Source organism: Ursus maritimus (genome assembly GCF_017311325.1).
Source record: "Ursus maritimus isolate PB19 chromosome X unlocalized genomic scaffold, ASM1731132v1 scaffold_X1, whole genome shotgun sequence".
In the NCBI taxonomy this organism is placed as follows: Eukaryota; Metazoa; Chordata; class Mammalia; order Carnivora; family Ursidae; genus Ursus; species Ursus maritimus.
In genome coordinates this window covers 86,884,143-86,902,533 of record NW_024423319.1, presented here as the reverse complement: position 1 = coordinate 86,902,533, position 18,391 = coordinate 86,884,143, and the positions used below count along the sequence as shown (strand labels likewise).

Genomic DNA, 18,391 nt, shown 5'->3' with positions numbered 1-18,391 from the left:
GAGAGGTGCATGTTATCTGTAGTGCTGGCTTGTTGGAAAGAGGGGCCACGTTAATCAGAAGCCGTGTTGGCTTGCTTTCCTACGTAGGTATCTGTCATTCTTTAGCTCGGGGAAATTCACCCTGCCCCTGGGCCTTGGCTGAACTTGGTGTTGAAAAGCAGTGCTCGGTGGGTGGGGAGGATAGGCTTTGAAGGAGGTGGATGGAGTAGCCATCCAGTAGCCCTTAGCCTTGGTGGGAAACATGGGAGCTCCAGTCCCATGTTGCTGTTTGCTAGGTTTATGACCTAAACTTCTCTGAGCTTCTCATGTATAAAACAAGGCCCTTCGACTAGATCATCTCTAGGGGTCTCTTCCGTTCTACCATCAGTGTGGCCCTGGGTTCCGGGAAGGTGATATGAGATGGCCTGGTCTCATACCTGTAATTCACAGTTTTGCAGGGGGCCAAATAAAATGACCCAGGCAAGTTTCTGTTACGGAGTTCTTAAGCCCAGCTGAGTTTCACCCGAATCCTTCAGATTCAAGGCCAAGGAAATTCTTTTTTTTTTTAAACACTTTATTTATTTATTCGACAGAGATAGAGACAGCCAGCGAGAGAGGGAACACAAGCAGGGGGAGTGGGAGAGGAAGAAGCAGGCTCATAGCGGAGGAGCCTGATGTGGGGCTCGATCCCAGAACGCCGGGATCACGCCCTGAGCCGAAGGCAGACGCTTAACCACTGTGCCACTCAGGTGCCCCAAGGCCAAGGAAATTCTGACCTCAAGTTTCCTTGGCACGTTTACAGGGCCCCACGGGTGAGCGGGAGTCCCTAGATTCCCTAGAAGCTCCCAAGGACCTTTTAGGAATAGGAGCTGGTCTTAAAAAGACTTGAGCGGTAGGACGTTTTTAGGAGATTGATCTTTGATCCTGACCCTCTGATGAGTCATCCAGCGAAAACGTATCTGGTCTGAGAGTCAAACGTAGGTGGGCGTGGGGACCGAGGGTGGATGGAGCAAAAAGAAGAATCTCGAGCTTCATAGGCAGACATGTGTGGTCAGTTCGCCTCAGCCCCTTGCTGATGGCGAGACTCAGAGCAAATCATTCGACCTCTCCAAGCTTTGATTTTCCTGTGTGTAAAAAGCAGAGAACAACAAAGTTGTTGAGAGGATTCAATTAGATATTGTGCTCATCGATGCAGAGTCAATAGTCCATGAGTGACGTCATTGGCTTATTATCTTGAAATCACTCTCTGGTTTGAGACAACACAGCGCACAATGGCTTCAGCCTCTTGCCCTATTGGCACGGGTCCCACGCGTAGATGCGGCGGCTCCGGCCTCACAAATGCTTGCCAGGTTCCTCCGACATAACTCAGGCTCTTGGTTTTGTATTTTAAAATGTCCCTCTCGGCTCAGGGCTTTCTGAGTATCTGCCATCGGCTCCGCCTTTCCCCTGCACGATCCTGCTTCTGCTTCTGGCACAGGTGGCTTTGCCGTCCGGGTATTTGAAGTTCGCCTTTGATGGCCCTGCAACCAAGCAACTTAATTATGAATGAGCACTCTGCCTAAAAGCCCGCGTGGCTCTCTTGTTTCCTCAAATACCCTTGGCATTTATCCAGGGCCTCGACGCACAAAAGCGAAAGAGTGGCTGCCCCATCCACCCACCACCGGATGACCCCCTGATCTCTTCCAATCCATCTGCTGCTTGCTGCCTTTGTTAGAAAGGAAAAGAGGAAAAGCAAGCTAGGAGGAAAAGAAAAGGAGACGTGTAATACATTTTGCATGAAATATACCAGACTTAAAAAAAAATTCATTCTCAAAATGAGTGATGCATTAGCAGCAATTCACCATGTTCCGAGATATTACACAAAGCAAAACTTTAATGAGCTCACTCCCATTTTTAATCACTTATATAACACATCACCATGCACGACTCTTGAAGAAAAGGCAAAATGGAGAAACCTGATAAGCAAGAATATAAGGTGTCATGAAAATACAACAGAAACAGATTTTTAAAAAAGCTCCTTTAGACTGATGGTCACTACACTTGTGGCGAGCATAGCATAGCATACAGACTTATCAGATCACTGTATTGTATGCCTGAAACTAGTGTAACATTGTGTGTCGACTATTCTTCAGTTTTTTTTAAAAAACCCTCCTTTACCTTGAGAATAGGTAAGTGTTAGAGCAGGGGTGTGTGTGCGTGCGGGCGCGTGCACGTACAGCTAGAGTATTTGTGATATGGGAAGAGATTCTCACAATCTGATCTAAAAAACTTGAGTAGTGCAAAGCGTAAGGGATTCACTCTGATTCACACAGCTGGTTAGTGGTAGAGCCAGGAATGCATTCGGGTTTCTGGACTCCTCGGGTATATTGGGCAAAGCCACATTGACAATAACGTGTCTGAAATGTCCAAGCACCTTTTTCGTGCTAGCCTCTAGTCTGGTTCATTCATAATTTGCAGGCTCATCCTCTCCGTTTTTGTCCTTAGACTTGCCCACCATATCTACCATTTTTCTCAGGGATTTCAGGACATCCATGAAAGCTCAAAAATAATATATGGTTTGAATTGTTAGGTACTGCGAGTGTAAAAGAAACACCCGATTTCCAAGACTTGGTATGACAAAAAGGATGGAAAAAAAATCTCATTAATAGGTTTTCTTATTGATTACATGATGAAATGATAATATTCAGGATATACTGGAATAAGTAAAATATGTTGTCAAAATTGATTTTACATATATATATATATTTTTAGGCGGCTACTACCAAATTTAAAATGATTTATGTGGCTCACATTATATTGCTGTCAGGCAGCATGGACTTAGGTAATACAGAATTGTAATTTTCTAATTTTATTTTATTTTAAAGATTTTACTTATTTATTTAAGAGAGTGAGAGCACGTGCAGATGGGGGGAGGGGCAGAGGAAGAAGCAGACTCCCTGCTGAACAGGGAGCCCGATGCAGGGCTTTGATCCCAGGACTCGATCCCAGGACCCTGGGATCATGACCGGAGCCAAAGGCAGATGCTTAAGCGACTGAGCCACCCAGGTGCTCCTATAATTTTCCGATTTTAATTTGATATTCTACCCTTTGTTCAAATCCAAGATTTGCTACAAAGGTGTCTGGCTCGGGGTGAAAGACTGCTGTTTTGGAAAAATAGGAATTCACATAAGAGATAAATGATTTAGATGTACTAAGCTGTGCCAACCTATAGTTGTGCTGTTCTGGAAAAGTAGAAATGAGTATAAGGAATAGATTATTTATTTGTGTGAATTTGTACTATTTACTATAATCCTCCCTTCCTTGGAGTGGAACAGGTAGCCTGACTGTCTGGTGTTCCCAAATTTAAATTTAATTTAAAAAAAAGTGTCTTCAGGGGCGCCTGGGTGGCACAGTGGTTAAAGCGTCTGCCTTCGGCTCAGGGCATGATCCCAGCGTTGTGGGGTCGAGCCCCACATCGGGCTCCTCCGCTATGAGCCTGCTTCTTCCTCTCCCACTCCCCCTGCTTGTGTTCCCTCTCTCGCTGGCTGTCTTTATCTCTGTCTAATAAATAAATAAAAATCTTTAAAAAAAAAGTGTCTTCAGAAGGTTCTTTAACTCAAACCTGTAAGAGGAATTGTTGAGGGGGGTGGGGAGTGGAGGGAAGAATGGAGAGAGGACAGTGGTTCTAAGAATAATTGGATAATCGGAGGATAAGAAGGCTCTACACTTATTTCAGAATAAATGAATTTCCCAGAAAAAGTATTAAGAGACTTGCACTTTTCATTGCTTTGGTTGTTTCCAGGCACATAGGAGGGCAAATAAAATGATCTAATAGGTATCTTCTGTTGGTAGGATGAATGCGATCTTAAGGCAGGAAAGCCAAGCTAAAAATTAAGCAATTAAATAACAACTGGCTGACTTATTTCTATCAATGTAGTACCATAAGCTTAAAAAAATAAAACCTTTTTATCGTAGAGCCATATAACACGGAAGCTTAAGAATAAGTAATTTTTGCTGGGAAAAAATAGGGGTAAGAATAATATTCAGCCTAAGCAAAGCTGTAGTTGAGAAGTTACAACTTGCTGGTACTTCGAACGCATAGCGCGAATGGTAGCCGATCCTTGTGCGTGTGGCTTGGTGTCATGGATGGTTCTAGGTTTCTCCACATCACCCATTAACTCATTTACTCCTCATAATGGTATCAGGAAGTTTAGACATACTTACAGAGGCGGAATCCGAGGCACAAAAAAGCCACGCGACGTGCCTGAAAGTCACGTGGCTCATAAACACCAGCTCAGGGGTGTGAACTCAGGCAGTCTGGCCCCAGAGTTCACGCTCTTAACACACAACAGTACGTGTGCCGAGCACCAGGAACTAGTCCGTGAAAGTGGGCACCCGGTCAAACGAAATCTTGGGCTGTTCATTTCAACGACAACAGTGAAGGATGCTTTTGCATTGTTTCGTGAGAAACTGTCGTGCAAGAACAATGGGGAACATGTAGCATTGGCCAATGGCACGAGCACGGGTTGAGAAGTCAGAAGACACAGAATCCAAAACTTCTACAAAATGAGAGCTGAACAGCATGCCTCTCCGTTCCTTTTCAGACCGGTGTTGGTGTTAGCGCTGTGCTTTCTCATGGCCTCTTCCCACAACAGGTACCTAAAAAGTCATGAATCGCCAATGGAGCTGTGGAATCAAATAAGGGAAAGGGAACGAGATTGTCCCAATGCAAAAAAGGAAATAATTGGTTGTTAGGATGATGGAAAAATACACTGCTGGTGTAGACCAAAATAGAAGAGAACGCATTGTGAAGAATTTAGTTATTTAAAACCATAAGCAGGGTTTTAGAATGTCAGCTCTCACAAGGAGAGAACTTACCTTTTTAAATTTATTTCCATAGCACAAATACATGTCCAGATACTTGATAGCACTCTGCGATGATGATGGCAATATTAGTTGTGGTGATGATTTGGAAGATAATGAAGAACTCTGGGATGCCCCCCCTAAAAAAGTCTGAGTGATCAAAAACCATACCACTAACTTCCACTATCTGTAAAGTAAGGGTAAGATTAACCTCAAGGTCAGTTGGGAGGATTAAACGAGATAAAGCAGAGAAAGTGCTAATCACGATCTCTGCTTCATTATACGCTGTTATTCAAGGTTGATGATGATGGTGATGATGATGATGATGGTGATGACATAAGTCAAACTGCTCCTAGGGAGCCCGGTCCAACTCTCAACAATTTTAAAATAGAACATTCGAGTTAACATGTACGTCTGACACTGGGACATTGAAGCTATTCAAAAGATTACAGCCAAATGTGATCGGATTTTAGAGTCATAAGCACAGCTTTGGCCTCTTTTAATTTAATTTGGAACGTGTTTATTTTCTCCAGATGTTTATATTAGAATAGTATATTCTCTGAAATTCTACTGGGTCAGGGTCCTGGGTGCTCTGTGTACGTCCTGGAATCATAGTTTGCTAATGAGAACTGACATGTTCTGACACCAAGTGGTTTGGAGCTCCTTTCCTTCTGTCCACACGCTTTAGAAAAAAGAAAAGAGGGTGTTTGGAAATGGTGAAGAAAGCACAGACTTTAAAGTCCAAAGTCAACTTCTGGTTTCTTATCTGTAAGATTTTTGTAATAATTAACCTACTCCATAAGGATATTCTGAAAACCAAATGACAGACTCTCTGTGAAAATGCTGTAAAATGCTCATGTTACATCTCAAGTCACGTTTCTCCTTACTTTCAAAATGGCCGCCTTAAAGCCAAGCACTCAAGGTCGTCTGTGTGGTGGATGATCACTTATTAGTTACCTCTCGGTCTCTCTGGCCTGGGTACATATTAAAAGCAAGGCTAAGGCTTTTTTTTTTTAACCTCAGTTTCTCCAGCATTTAGCATTCTAGCTGACACATAAGAGGTGCTGGCACATACCTTTAAAGGATGCTTTCAGAGGAAGCACGATGTAAAAATTACTGCTGTGGGCTTGGTTCCCAACAGTGAGACGCTAAGGTATTGATTAGGGTCAGCACCTGTGCAAGCAAAGGGTCGGGGAGCAAGGTTGGGCACAAAGACACGTAGTCAACCCAGTTGCCAGCTTTGGAGCCAGGACTGCCTGCTAGCGTTGTCTTCCATCGGGCCAGGGTAACCAGGCTCTTAGACACCCCCTCCACCTCCATCAGTTACTGGATCTCAGCCACCCCTGGAAGAACACGCCCTTGGGCAAGGTGACCCTGTAGCTGAGACAGTTCCTGAAGGGATTGATGGCCGGGGCAACAAATGCTTCCTTGGCTCATGCCCATATTCACCACTGTCACCAAATTTAAGAGGTTCTGTCTACACATGAGAAGATGGTATTGATATTTGAGGGCACAGAATAACTTAATGAGAAATTGGAAATCCCATTCATAATTAAATTAAATTAAAAGCAGATGCTTTTACAGATTTATGGTAGAATATACCAAAACGTTTCATTAATATGGTGAAGACTTTGAGGAAAACACTGATTTGTTGGCATGTGATGTCATTCTCTCAAGAAATACGGTCCTTTGGCGAGTAGTTGCTGGGTGCCTCTTTGTGCACTGAAACAGGCATCACTAAGCAAACCCTCCTCCCAGTGCGTAATGATACAGCCATGTGCAGAACCTCTCTTCCCAGATCCAAGCCTCTCCAATGTTCTAGTTCCTGAAGGGAGTGACCGTGTCTACCCCCCATGATGTGGCCGTGCCCTAGGTTCACAAAGGGGGTCAGCATCAGCAGGATATGGCTTGCCTTTCTGATAGAAGCCTCCCCAACCGCCTGACCCCCAGGCATTTGGTGTTCCATAGTGGGCGGCCATCTTGCTCAAGTGTGTATGCTTCAGCAGGACCTGAAGAGGTGGCCAAAAGCACGTCTGTACCTTAATTCCTCCCACATCATGAGGAAGAAATGAACGTACCCAAACAGTTCCCCATGTCATTACATGTATGCAGCCCACTCCACCTGATAGAAAATAACGTGTGATGGTTTTGTGATTAACAAGCACTTGAGTTTAGAAGAAAATCAACCGTTATTTCCTTGGGACCAAGGAAGGCTGATTGGTCCTTCATTCTAGGCTTCTGGGGAAAGTTCAGAAGCTTATATGAATAAGACTTGAGAGACTGGTCTGGGAACTCAAGAAAATCAATTCAGTGCATAATCCCCTCTATCTTCCGGTGCAGTGTTAACTGATTAGTAAACGCTCACAAACGATAAGGGTAAAATCAGTTTACACGAGGCTTGCCCTCCACCATCATGGATTATCATACAGATTTTGAAGATGTAAGCTACTGAGATCATAACATGTTTTGATCTCCCTTTACTCATGCGTAGCAAAGGGAGAAGATGGGTGAACATTCCTCAGGCATTCCGGGAGCAGTGTTTTTAACTGATCAATGTTTTCATTTGGTTCTTTCTCAATCCTTAGGGGTAGACATTAAAATAAGGCTAAATATGTTTAATTTTTAAAAGACATAATACAAATTCCATAGTAACTCAATATCCAATAATGTCTAAATTCTCTCCGTTCCCAGGGCTATTTTGAGGTCTTTAGGGAAAATGTAATTCTTTTTCCTCTTTCTCAGCCTTGATATGCCCCATTAAACTTTATTCTGTCTCTCTCACTCTCTTCCAGCCCATTCACCATATTCAGCATCCAAGAGCCTGAAAAGACTGAGAATCCGTTCACGGGTGGGGGAAGGGAAGAGCCCATGGCTGGGGAGCGGGAAGCCTGGATTCTCGTTCCAAATCCAAGACCAGGTGTGTGCCTTTGGGCAAGTTTCTGGGTTTCTGCAGGTCGCCATTTGCTCATCTGTTTAGGGAGAGAAGAGGTGGATGCTTTTTAATGACTCTCCCAAATGCCACTGTTCTCTAGTCTTCCAAGCATAATTCTGCTCATTTCTGTGGGGGAAGCTTTGACAATAGGTGATGCAATGGGAATCGAACGGAATATTTTCTATGGCTTCCAGGGAATTTGGAAAATATGAGTCACATTAAGTGGCCCCTCCAGTCCCAAATGCGTAGTGAGGAAATACAGACCAGAGTTTGGGGCATATAACTCTCGAAGCAAATTGAATTTTCAAAGCCAGGAAGAGATATATTAAGGCTAGAAGTATTTTTTCACTCTTTGATTAGTGACATGGAACAATAGCTATAAATGTGACCGGCAGTCACTACTTTCATTATCAGTCAAGGATTATAACCGTTTAACTTTAGGTATTAAATTTAATTCTTTTTTATGACAAAATTTCTCTTGATGTAATGATCCAAATTACTATTTCACATTTGCCTTCAAAATGGGGAGACCTCTAACTAGTGAACCGGCTGGCTCCATCACCACGAAGGTTAAGATCAAGGTCAAGGTTTAATAGCATTAGTTTTATTCTGTCCCAAAGTCACAAATACAGATTTAACCCTGCTGGCTTTCTTTAAAAATGTGTGAAAGCTACATGCTAGAGAGTGTACAAAACCATCATCTCTACAGGGAAAGTAATTCACAGGTTGACTGTATGAACAGTGGGGTGCACTGTCATCTCTGGTGAACCAAGGCAGCGTGGTGTCAAGGTTTCCATGGAAACGGAGTCGCCCATCTGGGGTAGCGTTGTGGTGCCGAAAGTGGGCATAGCATTATGCCAGCACCATGACGATTCTCGTAATGCTCAGGGGTATCATTGGACCTGGAGCACTAGACTGGCAATGGCACAGAAACCGTGGCTGGCGAATTCTTTGTCCTCCTGGTCCTTCAATTATGGATACTTACTCTTTTCCCAGAAAAGTGAAGAGGTTAAAAAAGAGATGACCTCTGTTTCATTCCATAGTGCCTAAGGAAGCCAGAATGCATCAGATTTTATGCCCATTCACTAAGCTAAGTTCTGAAACTAAAACCCAAATTTCCTAAGCCCCCATCACCCTTGTTTATTGATTTCAATAAACGTCCTCCCCATGCATTCTAGAACCCCATCTCCCTTTTTTCTGAACCCCCCCCCAACGCACCATAAGGGATGCTTCATAGTGGAATATTTAGTAGGGAGAGGCGATACTCACACAGTCACAATTTTGAAGATACTGTCTTTTTATTTCACAACATGGGAATAACTCAAATTTTGAGTCTCAAGGACCAAAACAGAGTTGAGCCAAATGTTCAGAAGATGAGCCAGGCCGCCATTTTGGCAGCAAGCTTCCCATGGACAAGTGGATGGTACAGAATGATGCCCGCGACATGGCTAAAGCTACAGCACACGCACAAATAGAGTCATACTTGGCGTCTAATTTGCATGCATGAGTATAGTGCGTTCTCCATGCCACTAGTACATATAAGCCTTTTTCAAAGTCAGTGCAGGATCCGTGTTTGTGCAGGTCTTTAAAAGTCTGCTCCCTTACAAAATTTTGCCATAATTTATCTGCAGGAGCCTTCAGGTGACAAATTCTGTATGCCACCTTTACTCCCCAAAAGTCATTTCTGAATCATAATGACCGCTCTCAGGGGTTCCAGCATCACGTAAGAGAATCCATTTGTTAGTGTTTTTAATGTCAGTTAGCTGGCCGTGAGTGAGCCTGGCTACACATCCCCAACCTGCTTGGGGCCTGGAATTTGCCATTGGTAACCTTTAGCAGTGATGGCAACCTTAGACCAAACGACAAGGTCAAAACCAAACCGAACTAACCCAGACGGCATCGCAGAAAAGAGTTGGACTTTCCTGCTTTCCAAAGCGAATGCTTCCCTAATCTGCACCCAACAGTGACAGCCTGACCCACTCCGGCATGGGGCGGGGGGGGGGGCACTTTCCCTGCTCATGCTGGAATTGTTGGAAACCCGAACAGCATTCGGCGCCAAGGGTGCAAATGCTTGAATCTGAAAAGGAACCAAAAGAAATTGTACCAGGGAAAGGAGACAGGGATGGAAGACCAGTTCCCAGAGCATCTCTCTCTGTCAACAAGCATGGAGAGCCTTTATTACTAGAATATGCAGAATCCCGTGGGAATGGCTGCATCTTTTTTTTTTCCCTTAACTCTTTTCTCGCCAGTCCTTCCCTGGCCGGTTGAACCGCCTCGGCGAGGGGGAGGTTGTCCCATCCAGAAGCCACCCGGCGGGAGGCCTCAGGAGCTGCACTCCTCACAGTGACAGGAGAGGATGTACCGGTAGGTGGCCGTGAGCCGCATGCCCCCCGAACAGCGCAGCCGTAGTGCCTTCAGCTTGGAGGTCTGGGGCCTGCAGCAGTGACAGGAGGAGCGGAAGGGCTGCTTGAGGACAGTGCTGAAGGACACCAAGGGCTCAGAGCGTGATGCCTGGCTGCAGTGCCCCTCACACCTGGCCAGAAGCACCATCTGCGGAGAGAAGAGACACGGTTACCCCGTGGGGGTGCCAGAACCTCAGCCGGTTCCCACAGCCCCCTGACACTCTTTGCCAATTGCCGCTGGGTTAGACCAGTGGCTGGCAACCCCGGTGGCACATTAGAATTGCCTGGCAAACTTGGTTTTAAAATGTCAGCACCCAGGGTCGCGTGGGGGGGCTCAATTGGTTGAGCCACGGACTCTTGCTTTCGGCTCAGGTCACGATCACAGGGTCGTGAGATGGAGCCCCGCATAGGGCTCTGCACTGAGCATGGAGCCTGCTCGAGATTCTTTCTCTTTCCCTTTGCCCCTCCCCTCTCCTGCTCGTGCCTTCTCTTTCTCTCTCTCTCTGAAATAAAATAAAAATAAATAAATGAGATGTCAGCGCCCAGGCCCCATCTCGAACCAATCGAATTAAAATCCTTGGGGAGAGAGCCCAAGCTTTCATGGTTTTCAAAGCTCCTCCGCTGATTCCGAAGTGCACTGAGGGTGTCGAACCACTGCACGAGGCCCCCCGCCGTGATGGGCAAATAAAAACCAAAGAATCAAGTGTGGTAAGTCTGCCATTGGCCCAGTGTCAATTGGACCAGTCTCGAAATGCAGAAAGTCATTCCAAATTGAACTCAGGGAGTAAATGAAGAAGGATTACAGGAAAAAGGACTGTGTTATGTGCAAGGCATTGCTAAAAAAAAAGGGAGTATGGCTTCTGGTGAAGAAAAAGAGGGTAACCTGAGTGATACTCAGGAAGAAATATTCTGGGCGCTACAACTTGAAACAAGAGAACGAAACAGAAACAAGGGTTGTTTTGGGCCCTGGAATCACACTCCTGGGCTTATCCACCGAAGGAGCCTGAGATTTGTGCAATCGAATCTTAGAGTCATTTATGGCAAATACCAGGATGCATTCATTCTGACCATCTCCATTTCCAGAGGTAGGTTCGGATGGTGCTAAAGTTTGGGCTGGGGGCACCTGGGTGCCTTAGTTAGTTCAGCGTCTGACTCTTGATCTTGGCTCAGGTCCTGATCTCAGGGTCATGAGATCGAGCCCTGCCACGGGTGCCATGGTCAACGGAGAGTCTGCTTGAGATTCTCTCTCCCTCTCCCCCTGCCCCTCCCCCTGCTCGTTCTCTCTTCTCTCTCTCTCTCTCTCTCTCTCTCAAATAAATAAGTTTAAAAAAAATAAAGCTTGGGCTGAGTAACAGAGGCTGTGGGTTCTTTATAGTGGCCCTTAAAGTGGCTTTAGTGAACAGCCTTCTTTAAGAATCTGATGCAAACTACCAAGGTTATCCCCAGAACAATGGACATAGGCACACACTTGGTATTTTCCATCCAGCTTAAGGAGGTGGAACCCATTTATGTCTCCCATACATACATCCCGGTATCTTGGCAATGGCAGTTATGGGTAGGGTAGGGTGGACAGCTTAATTCATTAAGAATTAAAAGAAGGAAATGGCCTGCTCATCTTTCTAAAAGGAAGACAAGACGACTTCTGGTCATTATAGATTATTAACGTCATTATCAAAGAAGATGGTGGGATGGGATTAATCAGAGGCAGAGAGAAAACGGCAGCTAGAAGCTGTTTTGAATTTATGAAGGCTTCGGTGCTATCCTGCCTGCTCTTCACGTTGCTAGGCAAAACAGACGTGATCTGAAATAGGTTTTGAGAGATTATGCCATAGAGCAGTAGTACATGGGCCAGTCCTTGGTGCTCACCCCATCCCTCTAATGAGAAGGACCCCAAGGTCTTCCCCAGCCCCTTCTCCCCACACCTGCTGGTTTGTGGGAAGAGCTCCCTGACAGCTCACTTTGGAGTAGGGTTAAATGTGCTCGTCTCTAGTGTGGGTCATCTCTTCCACAGATTAAGCAATATTCAGAGGTCACCTCCCCAAATGGAGTCTTTAGAGATCCAATTTCAGTCCAGATGAATATAGTGAACCTGTGTCAACAGGCTTAATTCCAAGAGGCACAGACATGGCGTTCGTCTCACCAGAATGACGCACATGCAGGTGAACCGGAGGTAGACCTGGAATGACCTGGTAGTTTGCATTATCTGTAAAGCGACCAAGTCAGCAATGTTGGGCCATCTGTAGAAGCACTGACCCGATTGTGATTTCACTAAACTTTCTCAGGGTCTCAAGCTCCACCTTCAGCTCTTTCTGAAGGACAAGAACTCCAGCACTGAAGACCCTGGGGCCCCCTCCAATGGGTCTCTCTATCTCCAGAGCTGGACTTTTTGGGCAAGGAGAATGCACAGACATGTACATACAATAAACACCTTCAGTGGCTGCCTGCTGCCTTCGGAATCAAGTCCAAAATCCCGGACGGGTATTAAGATCCTCTATGACCTGGATTTCGTATCCTTCCAATCTTACAACTGCTCTCATTTTCGTCACCCACTCCCTTACAACTGTTCTAGTTCTCATCACTCACTCCCTAATCTGATCAAGCTCAATCATTTAGGAGTTCATGGAACTGCTCTGAACCTCCCTGCCTCTTGCCTTTGCTCATGTCTTTGCCCCCTCTCAGGAATGCCCTTTCCTCCTAGCGCTGCTTAATGAAATCCCAACTATCCTCCACTGCCAAGTTCAAATGCCCTCTCCTCTAAGAAGAGACTATGAAACAATCATAGGACCCTTGACAGTCTCAACACACACAGGAAATCTCCTCTCTGGGAGATCTCCAGTCTCTAGATCCCATCTCAAAGCTGGAAGTGACATAAAAATCTAGCTGTGATTTGTCAATGTGTGTTGGAGGGCTACGGCGGGGAGTTTGGAAGGTAAGATCTAGAACATCTTCTCACCTCTTCCAGACCAGTTGAGCTTCTCAAACTAGAACGTGCATGTAAATCAGTTGGGGATCTTGTTAAAATGAAGATTGTGCCTGAGTAGATATGGCTGAGGCCAGAGATTCTGCATTTGTCACAAGACTCTGGTGATGTCAAGACCACTAACGTCCACACATCGAGTAGCAAGGCTCTGGACCTGTTAAAGCCTGAGAAGTGCCTCTCTAGGTTGATCACTAGATAGCGAGCATTTAGCAAATGATAATTATGACAGCTAACATTTATTGAGTGCTTACAACATTTAATCTCATTTAATCCTCGTAACAATCCGATGCTAAAGGTACTCTTTTAATCGGTACTATTACGACAGATGAGGAAGCCAAGGCTTTAGACAGTTGAACTAACTTGCCCAAACTCACGTATCTGGTACAAGGCAGAGCTGGAATGAAACCCAGGTTTGCCTAAAACCAAGCCCCTGGTCTAAATCACGATTATATCCCACTTCCTGATATGAAAATGTTTTCGTGAGGCATGCGCCAACTCACAGCCTTCTCCAATCTACTTTGACCCGCCTCTGGGACCCCTAACCATATCATAACCATACAAGCTGCCCTTTTCCTTATGAACCCCTTGGGATACATCATCACCACCCCGAAGCTTCTGCAGAGCTGAATCTTGAAAGGGCGCTCCTAAATGAGGTCTCCTCCACCAGCAAGACCCTCCTCCAGTTGCATTCCCCCAGCGATCTGGGAACTCCCAGGGACTCCCAGAAACTCCTTGGATGGTACCACACTGTGTTTAACTCCTTAACCAAGTCATCAAACATCAGTTCACCTTCAAACACCAGTTCGCCTGCCAAAACCCAGTTTGTGGTCAATGCGCGCTCCTCGTGCCGGGGTGACTCGGTGGTACTTACTGACATGGGAAAACTCCTCTGTATTGTCACTGCACTTAACTGCTCGTAATAGAGAGCATCCACACTGCTCCATTATGAAATCGGGAAATGAATTTCTTTTGACGAAGAACCCACATGGGGCTCTCTACCGTCAAAGGAACAGTTTCCACATTTGGTTGTTGCTCATTGACCTTCTATGGACTTCTCCCAGCTCAGCTGGGTGACAGATACATGTTATCTGCTCTGGGTCCAGTTTAATTTTTGCTCTCTTAGGTTCCCCCCAGCAAGTGGCCTGATGCTGGGAAAGCTAGGCAACTTCTCCAGCAGTCCCTTTGTCTCCCCCCAACCTCAGAGTCACTCGCCTCCAGCTGGATTTGAAAGCCAGTTCCTTCTAATACGAACAGAGCTGCGGGGTTCAGAGAGTTTGCTCAGGGATGGGCTCCTTCATGTTCTGATCTGATTTCCATGTGCTGAAGCTAAGAGTAATGAAAGGTCCTTGGGTGATCATAAAAGAATGGTAATGATGAGGATATATAACATGAATTGGACATTTACTAGGCTCTAGGCTCTGTGCCAAGTCCTTCACACGCAACCTGATTCTTAACAGCCATTTCAAAAGGTAAACTTTCCCCATTTTACAAATGAAGACATGAAAAGGTAGAGGATGAGTCACTGGCCTGAGGTCCCATCACTGTCGGGTGGAGGCCCCGCATTCTGACCTGAGACAGCATGATTCCTGAGCCCTCTGTCCTAACCATGACAGTCAGCCTGGAACTTCCTACATGGCCCAAGCTGGTCATGGGCAAGTTCAGGCTGTATTGTGAGGGTTATAGCCAGCTGTGATTCCTGGGTCCTGACCAAAGATTGCACCCAGTGACCCCAGGCCCCTGCTCTCTCTGGTGACCTACTGTACCTCTCAGGCAGCTATGTCTTCTGCCACAATATACAACTATCTTCTGAGCGAGAGAAAAGCCAAACACAGATGGTTTTCATCACTCCTTGTTGAAAGATTCTTAATCATTGCCAAAGCCACTTTCTTCCTCCGTCACGGGGGACTCCTGCAAACTCTTGGCTCAGGCCATGGCTGACTAGATGTCTTCATCAGTACCAGAATAAAGACCCAGAATAAAGACTTTGCACACAGAACATCTTATCCTAGAACGGGAGTTTGGCCACTGTCCCTCATTTAAATGAGGAACAGTTTTTTGCCTTTTTCTCGGCAGTGAATGCTACGTACCCCGTCTCCCGTGGCCCCTCTGCAGCACCCACTCCTTTCCTCCCCAGCACCCTCAATAAATCATGGTGCAGCTCATCTCCAGACACCCAGGTCAGTGCCCAAAGGGTCTGTGTCAGGCTGAGGGCATCAGCAAAACTGCCACCAGAGGAACGAAGCAACAAGGGGAAGGCTCTGGTCACAACTCACACCGATGCGAAGCCGTTGTACACACAACATTTCCCTTCCCCCTCTCCCCCATTTACTGATCAGCATTATGAGGGTAAAAACTTGGCCTTTCCCGGGGCGCCTGGGTGGCTCAGACGTTAAGCAGCTGCCTTCCGCCCAGGGCTTGATCCCAGAGTCCTGGGATCGAGCCCCGCATCGGGCTTCCCGCTCTGCTGGGAGCCTGCTTCTTCCTCTCCCACTCCCCCTGCTTGTGTTCCATCTCTCGCTGGCTGTCGCTCTCTCTGTCAAATAAATAAATAAAAAATCTTAAAAAAAAAACCCAAAACAAAAAAAACTTGGTCTTCACCCTGCCCCTATTTTTGTGCCTCCATTGCCGGCCACGGGGCCTGCACCTAGGAAGATATAAATTCGTTCCTTAAAAGAAAAACGTCCTATCTCCCCAGTACTTAATGGTGTTAGAGGTTCCATGTTCCCGACTCTCCCTATTTCTCCTACCACACTAGGAGCATGGTCGGCAGCCCTAGGAGAGGCTCGGGGATCTTAACAGCTTCCTCTCCAATTCCTCTGGGAAGTTCTCCAGCCTTTATCCCCTGGACTGTCCTTCTCCTTGGCCCTTTGGAGTTCAGAAGACCCTATGTCCTGGTTCTGAGTCCCTTCAGGGCCACCACCACCCCCATTCCTCACCCAACTCAGACTTCACAGGCCCACCTATTAGCTTGTTTTCCCAACCTCAGTCCCTGAAAACTTCTCCCTGGCTCGCATCCAGAACTTGTCCCCCGCCCCCCACTCCCTGCTCCCGCCACTCACCTGGGAAGGGAGGTCAGACAGCAGGATCTGTTTCTCTTCTGCTTCTCTCCCCACTCTTAATACCCAGCATGATGGCTTATGGTTACTTTGGTCTTCTGCACGCTCCCTCCACCCCTGCCAGATCTCTGTGTTTAACAAGAACCCTGATGAGGTTCATTTTCCTAATCCTTTCAGGCTGTATGAGATCCCAACTGTTACTGAGGTCTCAATGGTGACTGAAATAGAAAACGAGTCTAAACACCTGTCCAGTTTATAGCTTCATCATCAAGATCATAATGTCACTTATTAATGTCTCTTATATGCCAGACAGCACGCTGAATGCTTTACAGATATCACCAATACCCATACCCCCCACCTTTAGATAGACAGCAGTTGCCCCATTTTACGCGGGAATAAATGGAGGCACCAAAGACTAATTTCACTTCTCCCGAAGTGACCCCCTGGGCACACCGTGGAGCTGGGATGTGAAACCAGGTCTCTCTCACTTCAAAGTCTGAGATGCCTCAGTTGCCCTAAAGGTTCTCAACACGGCTGGGTTTCACTGACCACTGGCCTTCTGTCTGTTTGCTCTATATTCTTTATTCACTCAGAATTTCCAGGAAGATTGTCAATGAACCTGCCACTCCCGGGATCTTTTGTATCCAGTCCTAGGAGGTGTCACCACTGAAAACTAGGCACATCCTAATCTGTGGTCACATGACCTCCTTGGTGGACTGCTGTGGCCAATCTTTTCTGCCTGACTCCATCTCATCCCTTTCCTGAATTGCTAAGCGATGGGTGACAGGATCCTGGAGCTCGGGGCTAGGGGGAGTAGACAGACCGGCTCCCACAGAACTTTCACAACGATTCCTATTTTCTAGAAAGATCACTGATTATAAATAATTATTTCCAGTGGATCCGAAGTTGAGCCTGGACTTCTTAATAGTGGCTTTTGCATTCTACCTGTATTTCACCAATATGAAGATACAAGTAGTTGCAAGAGAAATGATCCACCACTTGTGGGCTAAACAAGCAATCTACTGACTACTTTTTCAGCATTTCAGTTTGCTCCACCAGTGAAATGGGATTGGTAATGCCTTCCAACACAGCTTTGTTGGCAATGATCAGATCATATATTATGAGACGCTTGACACATATTAGGTGTTCAAGCAGATGCCTTCCCTCCCCTGAGCCTGAGTCACACTCTCCCGGACACCTGTCTTCCCAAGGCCAGACACTGGATAGATCTAAGTCAGGAAACACTAACAACGGACAGGCAAATGGTAGGCATGTGTCTAGTAAACAACGGCCTTTGAGCATCACGTGGAAGGAAAATTTATGCAGAGAGGAAAGATCGACTGTAGTCTCCTCGTTGTAACAACCCCTGTTGGCTGTTTTCTAGACCCGGGCTCAATGTTTGATCTCAAGTCTGTAAAGAACAATTTTGTTCATGAGACCCATTAGAAAGAGGACCAGCCCAAGTCTGTGAGAGTCAAGAATTATAGATTATTTAAAAACGAAAAACAGTGTTTGTTCTTGGGTACATGGAGAAAATCTAATCCAGGAAAGGTCTGGGTAGTTGAGACTCTGCCAGGCATATTTTAAGACCAAGTAAGAAAGGTTTATAATTACAAGCACCATTTACATAAAACCATTGCTATATTTGCGATCATTTGGGATGTTTGAAAACAGATTGTTCCCATGAAATTACACACATTTCTGCTACTCCCAATTTTGCGCTATTTAGCATGGCATTCTGGAAGGAACGGACGTGAGGGAAGGTAGACTAAAGTCTGTTTCTAGGAGTCACGCTCAAGCACCATGAGTTTGTTAACGACGTCTCTTCTCTGACCTGCCCTTAACTAGTGTGATCGTGCCTAAAGTGCTTTTCCATCATTTCACCACATCTTTCCAGATTGTTTTTTTAGGTTTCAGAGATGCTCCTATTTATCTGTTCCTTCCTACCATCCCACTGACATTTTCCTTGAAATAATTTTAATAACCCCCACTTTTGTGATACAATCATGATTACAGAGAACAGCTCAACAGAGGGAAAAATCATCCATGGACTAAGAAACACCAAATACTAGGGTTATCTGTAGGGGGAGGGGAGGAGAAGCTAATAATGCTCAGGCCTACAATTTCTGAGCAATCACAGTTATAAAAACATGTCCCGTCTTTTTTTTTTTCTTCCTTTGCTGTAGTTTTTTTTTTTTTT

The 18,391-nt window shown here is 45.7% G+C and overlaps 1 protein-coding gene across 2 annotated transcripts in view; it reads right to left on the bottom strand.

Annotated features, from left to right (window-relative positions):
* Nucleotides 1-9,774: 9,774 nt before the first annotated feature.
* Nucleotides 9,775-18,391, bottom strand: part of LOC103679198 (norrin cystine knot growth factor NDP) — a 24,882-nt gene continuing 16,265 nt past the window's right edge. For both annotated transcript variants that reach the window (XM_008708713.2, XM_040632740.1), the window contains exon 3: nucleotides 9,775-10,303. In XM_008708713.2, the coding sequence (XP_008706935.2) occupies nucleotides 10,076-10,303 (228 nt within the window). In that variant the 3' untranslated portion in view covers nucleotides 9,775-10,075. The remainder of the gene's footprint in view (nucleotides 10,304-18,391) is intronic.